This window comes from Solanum lycopersicum, chromosome 6 (assembly GCF_036512215.1).
Source record: "Solanum lycopersicum chromosome 6, SLM_r2.1".
Taxonomy (NCBI): domain Eukaryota; kingdom Viridiplantae; phylum Streptophyta; class Magnoliopsida; order Solanales; family Solanaceae; genus Solanum; species Solanum lycopersicum.
Window position 1 is genome coordinate 51,293,946 of NC_090805.1, and position 15,855 is coordinate 51,309,800.

Consider the following 15,855-nt stretch of genomic DNA (forward strand, 5'->3'; position numbering starts at 1 on the left):
CTCTCTATATATATATATTTCTTAATTTTATTTTATTTTTTTAAAATTATTTTTTGACATTTTTCACGTGCAGTTTCAGAATATTGGTTTATATATATAATATATAATTTAATTTATTTAAGTGTAATTGCTGACCAGTATAATGAATTTTGGAATTGTAATTCAAACTCTAATACCAACATCATGATTCATGCATATGATACTTATCATACGTCTTGCATTTAATTAAAGGTTAAGAATTGTTATCACTCACGTAAATTAAACTTTAACAATGCAAGATTGAAAAATAGCTCCAAGAATCTTTTTTAGAAAATTTATGCATATGTATATGTTTTACAATTAAATAATAGATTTTTTAAGAGAAAAATATAGATAGTGAAATAAATTTTTTTAATTTAATAGATTTTTTTTCGTGTAACGAATTTATTTTGTTAATTTCCTAGCCTATATTTTTCTATCGATCAAAGATGGTTCATTTTGGAAATCACTAACCGCAGACATTATATCTTATTTGTGTATATTAACATGATATATCTAAACACATTTATACTGTCGATATATATCTAAAATTTAAACCGTTATAGAAATTAAATGCTCACCCAATTCCATAAGTGCCTCCAGTGACAAGAGCCACCAAACGATTAAGTGACCATCTGGATCCTCCAACCTTTGCCATTGTGTAATTTATTTTGTCTAGCTAATTGATTATTAAAAAAAAAAATATTTGCAAGTATATAGTAGTATTGTTTTCATAAAGAAGATACAGTATGTGACCTATAAATAGTACAATTTTAAAGTTGGTGGCCTTCAATTATTTAACGAAACATTTTCCAAACATAAGAAAATAAATCTAAAATTTATTTGTTTTTCAAAAAAATATTTTCTAAAAAAACATTTTCATAAAAGATATTTTTCTCCATACCAAACACACCCTTAGTGTGTGATTTTTCATTCCATATATGTATATATATATTAAAAAACACGGTTTTTAAGGAGATAAAGTTTATAAGTTGCCTTCAAACATATAATACAAATTAAACAACGCAAAGTGGGCGGTAAAAATGAGTGGATTTTTCGTAGTTCAAAAAAATGACTTGGTTTAATTTGACGTGAAATTTAAAAAAATAAAGAAATTTTTTAAATTTTGTAGTTTTAAAATAAAGTTATGTGAAATGTACAAAATTATATTTTTAATCTTGTAGCCTTAAACATGTCACTTAGAAATTTGAAATTAAAATATTATTAAAAAAAGATTATTCTTTTGAAATTAAAATATTATTAAAAAAGTTTTTTTTTTAAATAGACTAAAAATAAAAAAAATATTTTTTTTTAAAACGGGGGGAGAAAGTATTGCTTTGTACTTTGTATATCACTAAACTTAGTGGATAAATATTTGGAAACCTTTTTAATTTGCACGCACTTTCATTCTTTTAAAAAAATGTAGAAATATGTTTGGCATGTTCAAAATCATAATTTCTAATAAAAGTTAATTTTTGGTACGTGGGTACCAAAATTATTTTTAACAAACATAAAACGTTTTGCTCAATCAAATACTATTAGTCATAAAAAAGAAAAAAAATAATATTTAATATATCGACATGATTATTACACAGAATATAATAACGATAATAATAAAATACTCAAAATGAACTTACAAATAGAATCTCGAGAAGACAGTGAATAGTGAGTAAACTACAATGCGAAAATAAGGAAAAAGGATCATCTCATAAACCCTCAATTCAAACAAAACACACCAAACATGAGCAAATTAAATACAACATTATTACAAAAGTACTAGTAGGTAGCTAGAAATTCTATGCTACCATATTCAAACAAGCCCAATTTGTTCGAGCTAAAAAAGTGATATCACTCGATCATTATTATCAAATTCATTGCAATTTTTTTTTTGTCGGACTAGTAATAGTTAATAGCCAGGCTGTTGGAAGCCATAAACAGTGAATCCTCCATCAACTGCAATAACTTGACCGGTAACATAGGAAGCAGCAGGAAGACAAAGATAAGCTACCATTGATGAAACTTCTTCAACTTCTCCAGGACGCTTAAGAGGAGTTCTTGATACTACCCCTTCCAGAAATTCTTTATCTCCCAGCACCTGTCAATACAAAGCCATCAAAAGGGTCAAATTTGTCTTTTTACTATCGAAAAAAGAATCATATATATGCCCGTCGTTATATTATTCATTACAAAAAAAGTCGCTCAGATATACCCTATCTACTAATATTATATTAGTTCTATTAATATTTTAATGAAATCATGAACACCTCATGACATGTCATCATATTGTCCCAACCCCCTCCACTTTTTTGTCCACCACTACAACACCATGACCACCACAGCCATGATAATGGAAGGATTAATTTAATTGTTGATAGGTTCGAGTTTAATATTCCACAGTAACATAGTAATATTAATTTATTGGATTAGAAAACTATTATTTAAATATATATAGTTAATTTCTTAAAGCTATTGATAGAGTCATTAAAATGGCTTAGTCCATCGGTGGACCTAACGCAATAAGTTATTAGGATAGAATTGAGATAAGATTTTTCAAGTTCATTTAAGACTAGGATTTATAAGCTCCTAGATCGAGATCGGATCGGGATCAACCCATGGATCAAAACTATTTATTTAAGGATAACTTATATCAATCTCGCTGGTATATGATAAAATTACTTAAAGGAACGGTATATTGTATCTCGGGATATATGAACTCAAAATTAGATTAATTAATTTTGCTCCGGATTCACATGTATCTACAATACATAGACAAATTTCGCACCCTCGATCGCCTCCTTCCCATCTTGCTTGCCCTCTCTTATCTCACTCACGTATTTGAGATACATCACACCGAATACATGCATTTTATCTCGCATATCTAGTATCCAGGATACATTCTAATTACATTAAATTTTTGCTAGTGTTATTGAAATAACACCATTGTTTGCCATATTTTATTTGAAATCTTTTCATTTTCTTGACATTATAGAATTTTCAATTTGAAAAGAAAAACAATGGGAAAAAAGGGCTACCTGGCCCTCCCTTTGCCATTCTAAGATTGGATTAGGTTAAGTATTTTCAAACTCTTTTAAATGAAGGGCCAGCCCATGCTTTGCCTTCATCTTTCTTGGCCCGCGAGGCATGGCCAGTGTGGGACTGAATCGGCCCTTTTTGATAACTCTAGGTATTGAGTTCTATATCCCACCTTTATGTTTGTACCCTATACTAATTTTTCTTTTCCTTATTTATGTAAATAATTAAAAATAAATTTATTAATTTATACTATGCACTAAAAGAATTTTACATATTTGAAAGATATAATTAAGTTGAGAGAAATATTACTTGTTCGACGAGGGGAGTGTTAATGAACCAGGGTGCAACCCCATTAACACGAATTCCATCTTTTGCCCATTCACAAGCCAAATTTCGTGTAAGTTGATTCATTGCTCCTGTCATTATAAGTTAATAATAAAATAAATAAATATAAAGTCGAGCTTGAATCGTTGATCGTAAATAGCTGATAAGTTCTAAGTGTTGAAAATTATTTTTTAAATATTGAAATTGTTTGTATAAATAAATAGTTACTTGTTTAGACACAAGTATCAAAAGTGTTAATAAGTAGTTGATGTGTCTTGTTAAAAAATGTTAATTACTGTACTTAAGTATTTTGTAAACATTATAAATAAATTTAAAAGTATTCGAGCATAGAAAAGGAGGAACAACAAATATATAATATCGTAAATTTAAAAAAATATTAAGGATAAAATAATAAAATATTTAGTCCAATCAAAAGTGTTTATAAGCGGAAAATCTTTTATGATCAACTTACAACTTCGTCTTATAAACACTTTATTTATTGTATATCAAACAAGTAATAAGCTAAAATATGTTGACTAGTCAGTTGGATCAATCAACTTATATATAAGCTTAACCAATTACGTATCGTGACAAAGCTAAGATTTTAAGAAGAGGGTTCAAACTTTGGAGAAGTACAACATATGAACTAATTGAAGAGGGTTCGACATATATTTGAAGGGAATTCAGATGAATCCTAACAGTATGCTGGCTCCGCCCCTTAATACGTACCTTAGTTGTATATTACTCACTATTTAATAGAGCTGTCAATATGGGATAGCCCACCCCATCCGGGCTAACCTATACAGGCTTTGACATTTTACCGGTCAGGCCGGGCTAGCCCATTTTTGGCGTGGGCTAGAATATGGTCGGTCCAACCCATAAGTAAGTGGCCTACAGGTTTGACAGGCCAACCCACTTTTTAAAAAAAATTATATATTTTTATAATAAATAGAGATAATTTCAGAGACCTCCATGTTTCGCTCTATAACATTCACCTCCCCTTTGGTTTACGATATTACGTCTACCTCCCTTATTTTCATTTAATTGTAACCATTCTTTAAACCTATTTAAAATAAATATAAATTAATATAGATTTGACAATTTTACTCTTTTATATATAAATTTCTTCTTATTAATAAATATTATATAAAAAATAACTCATTTAACAAAATACTTTTAAAATAGTTAACATAAAGATTTATTTTTTTAATCCAACAAAAATCAAAGTCTTCAACTAAGCTGACCCACATTTTCACCAAATATTAACTTTTTATCTCTATTTCACTTTTAAAAATTCACGTAAATTTTTTCTCCACAATAATCCATCATTTTCCGGCAAAAATTTCTTCAAATAGAAGACAAAATTGAACTTCCCAAGAAAGAAATTCGATAAGAACGATAAGATTTTGTTCTAGTTAAACATTTAAACAAGCGAAAAAGAAACATGATCCAACGAATAAAGATAAATCATTGAAAATTAGATCTAAACATTCATATATAAGGGTAAATTTGTCAAATTTATATTAATTTATATTTATTTTAAATAGGCTTAAAGAATGGTTACAAGTAAATGAAAATAAGGGAGGTAGACGTAATATCGTAAACTAAAGGGGAGGTGAGTGTTATAGAGCGAAACATGGAGGTCTCTCAAAATTATCTATATTTATTAAGTTTTTTTCAAGTAAAAGTATAAATATATAAATAAAAATATTAACCTAATTATTTTGAATTTGGACTCTCTTTAATTTTAAATTTTAATATTATATTATATTTTTTAATTAATTATTATTGGCCAACGAGCCGGCTCTACCTATATTTTTCAAGCCCATTAAATCAACAGGCTTATTCATGCCGGGCTAAAAAGTCATTTTCTTAAATGTGTTCCAAAAATCTTAGCCCAACCCTATTAAATCTCGAATTAGGCACGCCGGTCCAACGGACCTAGTCCATATTAACGATTCTACTATTTAAGGATAGATGAGTACCTTTTGTTGCTCCATAAATAGAAGTGCCAGATAGGTGGACAAGACCAGCAACAGAAGACAAGAATACAATACTTCCAACTCCAGATGATTTAAGAAGAGGATGAGCAAGTTGACTCAAATGGAATGAAGATTCTAAATTTGTAGCCATCATATGTGCATAATCTTCACCAGTATATTCAGTAGTAGGCTTCCAAATGTTTGTTCCAACATTGTTTATCTACAACAACAATATAACATAATAAGGCAATATATATGTCCATCCATGTATTAGTATAAACGTAACATCGTCATACTTTGTCCATCCATGTATTAGTATAAACGTAACGTCGTCATACTTTCCTTTTTAGTATCATGTACTTGGTAATTCTAATATTTTACTTGCACGACATGTTTAAAGTTACGAGATATATGGAATTATTAGTTCTTACAAGAATGTTGAGTTTTCCATCAAATTCCAAGGAAACTTTTTCCATGAGTTGTACTCTTTGCTCTTTAGATGATACATCACATACACAACCTTTTACTTGAAGGCCTTTATCTGTCCACTTTTTCAAACATTCATTGAGGATTGATTCATTCCTTGAACATGTATACACTTTTGCACCAAGTTCACAAAGCTCCTCCACAATTGCATGCCTAAAAAAAAAACATGTATATCAATCAGGTTCCTGTTATTCGTATCTGTTCTGAATTGACTATTTAACGTCCAGTGAAGGAATTGAAGGCTCTCACGATTGAGACCCCATGTCCTTTGCCCTCGATCAAAAGTAATTCTTTTTCTAAAGTTACGGATCCATTTTATTATTATTTTTCTTGCTTATAACATTATGATGATCATCATCCTAAGGTTGCTATCTTGAAGACCTAATGTGATCTTTGACATGATAAATTACATAAATGTACACTAACATGGTATCTAGACATGTAATTACAACAAAATAAGTCATCTGATAGTATAAACATTATATGTATATATAGAAGTTAAATTCGAAAAAAAATGCGATAAGATAAGAAGGGTAACCCAATTCCATAAGTGCCTCCAGTTACAAGAGCAACCAAACCAGTAAGTGACCATCTGGATCCTCCAACCTTTGCCATATTGTGTGTTTCTTTTGTATAGCTAATTGATTATTCAAGAGATTGATTGAAACTATATTACAAAAATACTAATTGCTTAATTACAAAAATAAGCTACCTAAGTGGCCTATAAATACTACTACTTATAAGCTTAATTATCTGGTCTAGTCATATCCTTATTGACAGTTACAATAATTATGACTTTATTCCTAACAGTCAAAGATGTTTGCTAGACATTTTTTTATATATATATCTACATACATATATATATATATATATATATATATATAATGCAATATTCTCTATTTATGGTATGACATTTGTGGTGACTGGTTACGTTGTAAATTGAGCATTTTTAAGTTATTAAGTAATTATATAAGTACTATTGAGATGAACTATGTTGATGGTAAAGATATTTTTAGATTTTATATATATATAATAGAAAGTATTTTAATTTCATTTCACATAATTTAACGATATATTCAATAATGTAATAAAAATTTGAGTTTTCTTGGTAAGAGCTACTTTAAAATGTTTTATTTATATTAAAAATCTAGTAGAATAAAATAATTTTTTTACGAGATAAGAATGGTACAATGTATGTATTCTATCTTTTTATAATAATAATTTTCCTTTATAATATTCATTTTATCTGTAGTGAGATAATTTATATTATCTTTTAATTTAAATTTCAAATCCAAATCAAAAACATAATTCATACTATCTTTTTATTTTTTAAATCCCAGATCCAATCAAAAGTGTTTAAGTCCCACTACTTCACGTGACACTGACGTTGAAGGAGTATTTGTAATAATTCAAACGATATATTGATTTTATTAAAAAATAATTGTAAAAATAATTAAAATCAAACTGATAAATTAGATACATAAATTTTATAATTATTTATATATTATTCATAAATAAAATAAAAATATTTTGTTGAATTTTAATTAATTTAAGTTTTTAACTTTACCATTTTCTCAAGCCCTACACTTTAGCCCAAGTATAACAATCTCAAATTGAAATCCATCAAAATCTATTTTAGTCTTCACCTATTGTACTTCATATAAAATAGTCACACTTTTTCTTAAATGAAACACTTTATTCGTGTAACGATAACTCTAATGTTGCTTAATTACTTCACTGAAACGACATTGTTCATGTACTTAGTGTTTGTGTCTATCGAGATACGTACATCCTCATAACAAGTTATTACTTTCAAATCGAATAAACCAGAAAAACTGAATCAAATCGACAATAACCAAACTGATGGTTTTTTTGTTTCATCTGGTTTGGTTTGATTTTAGAAATTTAAGAAAATGACTAAATTAATTTAGTTTTAATTTTAATCAATACCCGATTCAAACCGAACCACAAAGAGTCCTCGTGTAATTGCCGGCCAATACAATGAATTTTGGAAGTATAAATCAAAACTCTAATAGTGCAAGCTTGAAAAATATCTCCATTTTTTTATTTTTTATTTTTATAAAATACATGCATGTGACACTTATTATATGATTATAATTATTTTATTTTATTAGTTAACAAAAGAACGTGGAACACATCTTTTTAATTATTTGAGAGTCATTTATTTGGTGAAGGGTACGTACCACACTACGATATTTAAACTTATTGCCCAGGTGATAAAATTGACATTTTATATTTTTATGTTTTTATAATTGGTTAATCTTTGGATTCACAAATTAATTGTAATCTTAAAATTCCCCTTCCATTATAAATTTTAGAATAATACGGTCAAAATTTTATATTTTCAAATTTGAAGTTTGCTTATGAACATGTATTTTATTATGCACCATTTTAAAGTTTGTGTGTAAACATGTCTACTGTGCACCATTTAATCCATTTTTTGATAATCTTTTTAAAGTTTTACACGTATCTTTAATTGTCAAAGTTATGCTTATCATAACAATGGACCTACAAGAACGAAGAAACTTTGGATCGTTAGGTCAAAAAAATTATTTTAAGATAATTTATCGTGAGAAAATTATTTTATTATGTAAAAAACTTATTATATCACTAAAATAAATGATATATATAAAATGATTATTTAATCATATCACTAAAATAGAAATAGTGAGATAAATAATTTAAAGGTAATCAAACTAATACCTCTAGCCAAATACAAAATAAAATAAATTTATATTTTATTCCAAAATTATTGTACTTTATACTTCAAACTAATTCAACGATAAAGTTCATGTATTATTACAGATTTTTGAGGTACCGTATGAATTTGCTTTTTTCCAGAGTGTTGGGCTTTATATATTAAAATAATAAAATCCATCCTAAATTAAAATTATATCAACTATACATTACAATATTTTTTAAATTTATGATCTAAAATATTCTACTTGAAAAATTGAAATTATGTAGAAATTACGTACTCAAAAAATTGAAATTAAGTAGAAATTACGTACTCGAGCTAGCTCCCAAGGTATTTTGTAAGTAGAAATTACGTATGTTTTCAAGTAAGGTATAAGTATCCTATAAATAGTACTAAGATTATCTTGTGTTGTCATATTCTTCAGTTTATTGTACTTACAAGACTATATATATTAGTATAACATATATTTCAATTTTAACTATAAGAATCTTAGTGGCCTTTGTATATAAATTTATTTGGAAAAAAGGATATTTATAACTTATTAGTATGTTATACGTATAAGTATTTGATGATAGGGATATTTTTAGATTATAGTATAATAAATGACATTTTTATTTAATTTAACAGTACATTCAATAATGTAAAAATAGTTTGAGTTGTCGGGTCTTTTTTAAACTATTCTGAAATGCTTTATTTAAGCTGAGAATCTACTCAAAAAATTTATTATTATTATAATGAATAGGAATATAATATATAACATTCTAATTCTTTTCAAAATTTTACTTTTGAAATTCTACTGTGAATATACTATTGTATATTTTTTGATCGATCTAAAAATAAAATACTTTTTTTTATCTTTAATAATAATTTTTATATTATTTTATATTTAATAAATAATTTATACCATACTTGTTTCAAAGCATAAATTTTTATAAATATCTTTTTATTTTATAAGTTTCATATCTAAAGAGTATCAAAGGATGTTGTCTTTTTCCTTTCTTTTTTTTTAAGTCAGCAACTTCACGTGACTCCAACTAATTTCTCGCTCTCTTTTATCTATCTATCTATTTATTTATATATTTTTTTAAAATTATTTTTTGACATTTTTCACGTGCAATTTCAAAATATTGGTTTATATATATAATATATAATTTAATTTATTTAAGTGTAATTGCCGACCAGTATAATGAATTTTGGAAGTGTAATTCAAACTCTAATACAATAAGTTTGAAAAATAGCTCCAACATCATGATTCATGCTTATGATACTTATCATACGTTTTGCATTTAATTAAAGGTTAAGAGTTGTTATCACTCACGTAAATCAAACTTTAACAATGCAAGATTGAAAAAATAGCTCCAAGAATTTTTTTTAGAAAATTTATGCTATATGTTTTACAATTAAATAATAGATTTTTTAAGACCGAAATATAGATAGTGAACTAAATCTTTTTAATTTAATAAATTTTTTTCGTGTAACGAATTTATTTTGTTGATTTCCTCGCCTATATTTTTCCATCGATTAAAGATAATTTATTTTAGAAATCACTAACCGCAGACATTGTATCTTATTTGTGTATGTTAACATGATATATCTAAACATATTTATACTATCAATATATATCTAGAATTTAAACGTTATAGAAATTAAATACTCACCCAATTCCATAAGTGCCTCCAGTGACAAGAGCCACCAAACGATTAAGTGACCATCTGGATCCTCCAACCTTTGCCATTGTGTAATTTATTTTGTCTAGCTAATTGATTGTTCAAAAAAAATAAAAAGATTGCAAGTATATAGTAGTATTATTTTCATAAAGAAGATACAATATGTGACCTATAAATAATACAATATTTAAGTTGGTGGCCCTTTAATTATTTAAGCATTATTGTCATGTACATTGAATACGATAAGCATGTGCTCTATCTTATGAATTTCAGAGAAACATAATTGAGCTAGCTGTACGTATTAAATTCTGTTGTCATATGAAGTAGGTGAGACAAGGGTTGATATTAGTTAACAACAGAAAAGGGTAGATTAATCTTTTTTAGTAAAGTTGTTATAATTATTTTTTAAAAATTAGTTACAAAACTATATAAGTAGCTATTTTCTGTTCGTGTAAGTTCTTAATTCTTTATACAGAAAATAAATGTCCCTCTCTTCTCTTCTCTTCTAATTCTCTCATTCATGGTGTTGATTGGGCTTCTTTAATTACGTTCAGATTCTTTTTATTAAATAGTACTATAATAAAACTCTCCGTGTTCCTAATTATTTATTTAGTTTTTTTTTTATAATTATCTGTAATTACTTGTTCAATTTGACATATTAAGAAAACATTATTTTTTTTATTTATTGAACCCTCAATTAAATGACTAATTACTTTAAAAAATATATAATTTTTTATCTACTTTATAATTAAAAAGGATAAAATGATAAATTTACTGTGTCACTAATTATTTTTTAATAAATATGTTAATTCAAATATAGACAAATAAATAGAGACGTTATTTCGTAAAGGTAAGCTTGACTCAAGTAAATCATATGGTACCCCTAAAATCTATTTATCATCACCTCGGGAATACTACTTTTTTTTTTAATTATTATTGTAATGTTATGTATAGAAACTTATCTTGAACACATACAAAATGTTGCTCAGAGCTGTGGTCACAATATCAGCTTGTTGCTATAGAACAAATTATATATTTTTAAAATTTAAAATAAGTGGCACATCTAAAATTTACTTAAATATTAAATTATCGAAACTGAATTAAAATATAAATTAATTTTATTTTAATTTTAGAAATAAAAATCTTATCTTAATAAACTTTTTATTATGTTAATAGTTTTATTTTAATTAAGACAAGTGTTTAACAACACTTATTCGACAGACACATTAATAAAAAAATTTTCATTTGCAATACTTTTAACTAAACACATAATTACATATTTTTAATATAACTTCCAGCACTTAAAAAAATTATTATTTTTTAAGTCAATTCCAACGGACTCTAATAATAACGTAGAAAATAAATATTAATTTTGAGATATCAAGTAATTAATAAAGTCTTTAAGACCACTCTATATAGTCTCAGAACTCACTTACAATTACAGGTCGAACAATTATGACATTAAATCGATAATATTGTTTTAGTTTGCGCAAAATTTTACGTATGTCACTATGAAAGATTATGGTAGTCTTTCGTTTTGAGTTCTTGAATTCGAACCCCATTCAATGGCTTCTGCAACCGCTTTTTCTCGTTCTATAATCTTTTTTTCTTCATGACTTTCTTCATTATCAGACGATGAAACGGGCAATGAGGTAGAAACCGGAGAAACCGGTGACCCGAACCCTTTACCCGATTCGGCCCAAAGGAATGTGAGAGCAGTAACCACGTCACTGATCGATGGACGAACGGTCGGATCTTCTTGTAGACACATGGCAGCGATCGCAACCGCTTGATTAAAACTTCTTTTTGGAACATCTTCTTTAAATAACGGATCTGCCAATTCTGAATATCTACTTGTATCTTTGAAAATTGGTTCCGCCTGAGAATAATAGTATTAAATGTAAGTTTTGTACACTGACGATATAACAAATATGTTTATAAAATCAAGTATAAGACTAAAGTGAAACATTGTATTCTATCTAGATAAAGCTAAGGAGTTCAATTAAATATCTTTTTTCTTTAAAAAAATTGTACACATAATTGTTTTCTGGTTATATATAAATTGTTGAATCCCTTTTGCATAAACAAATATTTAAAAGGGGATTCAAAAATTTGTTATAGACCATCCATTTAAGTTTCGAATCTTCAACATAAAATTGTGATTTCGCTAGTGTTTGATGATGAAAATTAAAAAAAATAGAGTAGAAGGGAAAATGATTGAACTTACCCAAGCCACTAAGATCTGTTCATGTCCATTTTTAGTAGGATCAACAGCTCTTTTTCCAGTAATTAGCTCCAATAAAACAACACCAAAGCTATAAACATCAGATTTAACAGAAAGTTGTCCTGTTCTTTGATATTCTGGAGCACAATAACCATAAGTTCCCATAACTCTGGAAGATACATGTGAATTATCACCCATTGGTCCAAGTTTTGCTAAACCAAAATCTGATAATTTAGCATTATATTCTTTATCCAATAAAATATTTGAGGATTTCAAGTCTCTATATATGACTGGTGGATTTGCTTTATGATGTAAATATTCTAGACCCTTTGCTGCATTGGATGCTATTTTCATCCTTGTAAACCAATCTAATGGACTTCCTTCTCCTGAAACATCTAAATATATAATAATCATAATAATAATTCAACATCGATTAGTTTAATATAACATATATAGGAGTTCGAAATATAAAGCAGTAATGCAAACGGGATCCAACTTATAATGTCACAATCAACAAATGTTAAATAACAATTCCCATAAATATTTTGATCAAATCAATAAAAAAATAATAATGTTTACAGAAAATTACGTAATTTCTCTTTATATTAATGAGAATCTGTATCCCACCATACATTAATTCGCGATGTAAAAAATAATTTATTAAGGGGGGTGGGGGGAGGGGTAACTAATATCTTGCTTTATTGTATACATGGACGGAGCCAGGGTTACATAAGGTGAAAAAATAATTTTTTTTATGTTAAATTTCGATTTCTTCCTATATTATTACTTACTTTATAAAGTGATGCGATTGTATAAATATTTTTTACGAGTGCATAAAACATAAACTTACTAAATAGATGATCCTCAAGGGCTCCCAGTTGCATATACTCATAAACTAGAAGTCTTTGTTCTCCATCAGCACAATAACCAATGAGGTTGACAAGATTATTGTGGTGAAGAAGGCTCAACATCAACACCTCTACAAGAAATTCTCTATTTCCTTGTAATCCATTACGGTCAAGCTGTTTCACTGCTATAACCTGAAAAACAAAAATAATAATGTACAAATGGTTCGAGATCAATTCAAAAAATTTTAAATTTATGATTTTGATTTTTACGATAGGATTAAATTATTTTTATATATATTAGGGGTAGCAAAATTAATTCTTGAGATCGAATAGTTCAATTTATTAACTCAATCTGTCTTGAATTGCTCAAATTTTATCTTATCTAAAATTTGATATGATTTAAGGCTAAGTATATGACATTTTCGGTAGATATGTTATATATAATCATAATAAAGAAAGAAAAAAAAATGTTCCATATGTCCTGGTTGGTAAAATAGACATTATGAAAAGAAAAAATAATAAAACTAGAAATTTGTGAGATAGGACAATTAGATTATGACTCATATTTTGATTCAAGAAATCTTGTTGATTGACAACGTGATCTATTTTCGATAATAATGAAAAAAGAAAACAAACAATTACTTAATAATTTATTAATTCAATTCATTTAAACTCATTAAAAATGTAATTCAAATCGTTTATTTGTCATCACCTCATTGTGATAGTAATAGCGCGAACTAACCTGTAGTCAGCCACGTTAATGTAAATACTGAAAAATAGTCATTGTCGTGGAATTTTAATTTCCATAGGTAATATTATCACGAAATTTGAAATTTCATGACGATAACTAATTTTGTATTTTGTGTAAAAAAAGAAAAAAAGAATTACCTGGCCAGTTCTATCAAGGTGACCTTTGTAAACTCTTCCAAATCCACCTTCACCTATTAGACATTCTTGGCGGAAATTCTTTGTAGCAGTTGCAAGTTCTCTAAAAGTGAAAGTTTGAGCTGCAATATTCTTGTTTTCTTCATCCTTCTTATAATTACCAACCGTTTGGTTTATTATATTTTCTGAAAATTATAAATATTTTATTTATTACAAGAAAAAATATTGATATAAACACACACAATTAGTTTGAAATGATTGATCATGCAATGCAAATTGCGATCCCATGAATTAAACTGAATTCAATACTTTTATCACGAGTCAGATAATGAAAAAACATAGATGAAAAAACGGCCATAGGATGAATTTAGCTAAACTCAATATTTTTTGATATAGCTCGAATTAGATAGATTGAAGAATTAAATTTAACCATGAAATTCAATAAATATTAAACTTTGAATACATAAAATTCCAAATAACAACTTGTTGGTACCCTCAATAACATAGATGGAACATATAGCTTGAAATTTCGATCGAAACAAAGAGGTTTGTTTCAATGAAAAGTTAAACACATAGAATTTAAACTTTGAATTTTCAATAAACAATAATTTTGAACCTATAATTTCGAAATTATTAGTGACTCGAATATAAACATTTAATATAGATTGAACTGAAAGCCACTTGACTGTAAGGAAAGGGGATTTTTTCATTACTTCAACTAGTACCGATTGATGGGAGAGAGACATATGTGGATTAGTACAATTCATTATTCAATCAAATTTAAATTCTGAATCTGTACCTGGATGTGTTCGTTGCGGCGGTTGAGAATGTGGCTTATGTTGCGTCTTTGTCTTAGAAAAAGGCTGTGCTTGTTCTGGTGATAGATTTTCTCTATGAGGATGAACAGAAGTTGATGTTTCTTTTCTTTTCTTTTTATTATTAGATGTTTTATTCTCATTAAACGAAAAACATGAAAAACAATTCATGTCTTTTATTCTAAAAAATGAACAACAAAAAAAACAACCAAGTTCTCCAATCTTGATCCTATTTTTTCTTCTTCTTCCTATTACAAAAAATAATATGTTGAAGACATAAAGGTTGCTTGCTATAAAAAGACTCAAGAAAATACGGGTCTTGTTTATGAAAATGCAGAGACCCAAGAATGAAATTAATGGAAGATGGTCTCTATAAATATATGTATATAATTAGGAATTATCTGTCTTTGGCTAATTAATTAAAATTTGAATGAATTGTTTTTTTTTTTCTCTCTCTAAATGATCCATTTTTGTTTAGCTGGAGTCAGAAAGGATAGGTGATGGCAGCATGTTCTTTTTTTTTTTTTTTTTTTTATGAAATTATCCGTAGAAAATGGAGATTTAATGGATTTGAGGGTTTGGAGGAATGTTTGGTTAAAGCTGTGTGAGAGAGAACGCGTTTTACGAATTTTTTATAAGCAGTGTCGATGTTAATTATATCTATTAATATATTATAGTATTAACTTAGTTAAAAAAAAATTTAATTTAAAATTCATAAACTTCAACGGTTAATGTCGACGTACTAATATTTATAAAAGAAAAAAAATGTATTACATGAATTGGTATTTCTGAAAGAGTGTTTTCTTTTAGTACATTTATATGGAGAAGTGCTCGACACGTTTATAGCTCAACAT

General features: G+C 27.2%; 2 protein-coding genes across 3 annotated transcripts; both read right to left on the reverse strand.

The window, feature by feature from the left end:
* Nucleotides 1–1,706: 1,706 nt before the first annotated feature.
* LOC101246642 (tropinone reductase homolog At5g06060-like) lies at nucleotides 1,707–10,436 on the reverse strand. Of its 2 annotated transcripts, none has more exons than XM_069298867.1 (5): nucleotides 10,221–10,436; nucleotides 5,789–5,996; nucleotides 5,361–5,577; nucleotides 3,361–3,467; nucleotides 1,707–2,113 (listed from the first exon to the last, which is right to left on the reverse strand). In XM_069298867.1, exons 1-5 carry the CDS (start codon nucleotides 10,295–10,297, stop codon nucleotides 1,925–1,927), a joined length of 798 nt encoding a protein of 265 aa, XP_069154968.1. In that variant the 5' UTR covers nucleotides 10,298–10,436; the 3' UTR covers nucleotides 1,707–1,924. The 2 variants fall into 2 exon arrangements, with proteins under 2 accessions (XP_069154968.1, XP_069154969.1); XM_069298868.1 differs by lacking the exon at nucleotides 10,221–10,436 and adding an exon at nucleotides 6,382–6,836.
* Nucleotides 10,437–11,614: 1,178 nt separating this feature from the next.
* Nucleotides 11,615–15,384, reverse strand: LOC101246356 (probable serine/threonine-protein kinase PBL25). The gene is made up of 5 exons (XM_010324782.4): nucleotides 14,986–15,384; nucleotides 14,190–14,371; nucleotides 13,304–13,493; nucleotides 12,457–12,848; nucleotides 11,615–12,108 (listed from the first exon to the last, which is right to left on the reverse strand). Exons 1-5 carry the CDS (start codon nucleotides 15,170–15,172, stop codon nucleotides 11,749–11,751), a joined length of 1,311 nt encoding a protein of 436 aa, XP_010323084.1. The 5' UTR covers nucleotides 15,173–15,384; the 3' UTR covers nucleotides 11,615–11,748.
* Between the last annotated feature and the right edge of the window lie 471 nt (nucleotides 15,385–15,855).

What these genes read in the sequence shown, in the direction of transcription:
- LOC101246642 (XM_069298867.1), bottom strand. Translation starts at nt 10,297, where the DNA reads ATGGCAAAGGTTGGAGGATCCAGATGGTCACTTAATCGTTTGGTGGCT. An exon ending in ATGGAAAACTCAACATTCTT is followed by an intron (nt 5,578 to 5,788) that starts GTAAGAACTAAT and finishes TTGTTGTTGTAG; the next exon opens with ATAAACAATGTTGGAACAAA. An exon ending in TATTTATGGAGCAACAAAAG is followed by an intron (nt 3,468 to 5,360) that starts GTACTCATCTAT and finishes TTATAATGACAG; the next exon opens with GAGCAATGAATCAACTTACA.
- LOC101246356 (XM_010324782.4), bottom strand. Translation starts at nt 15,172, where the DNA reads ATGAATTGTTTTTCATGTTTTTCGTTTAATGAGAATAAAACATCTAAT. An exon ending in GCCGCAACGAACACATCCAG is followed by an intron (nt 14,372 to 14,985) that starts GTACAGATTCAG and finishes TATAATTTTCAG; the next exon opens with AAAATATAATAAACCAAACG. An exon ending in AACAGATCTTAGTGGCTTGG is followed by an intron (nt 12,109 to 12,456) that starts GTAAGTTCAATC and finishes TATTATTCTCAG; the next exon opens with GCGGAACCAATTTTCAAAGA.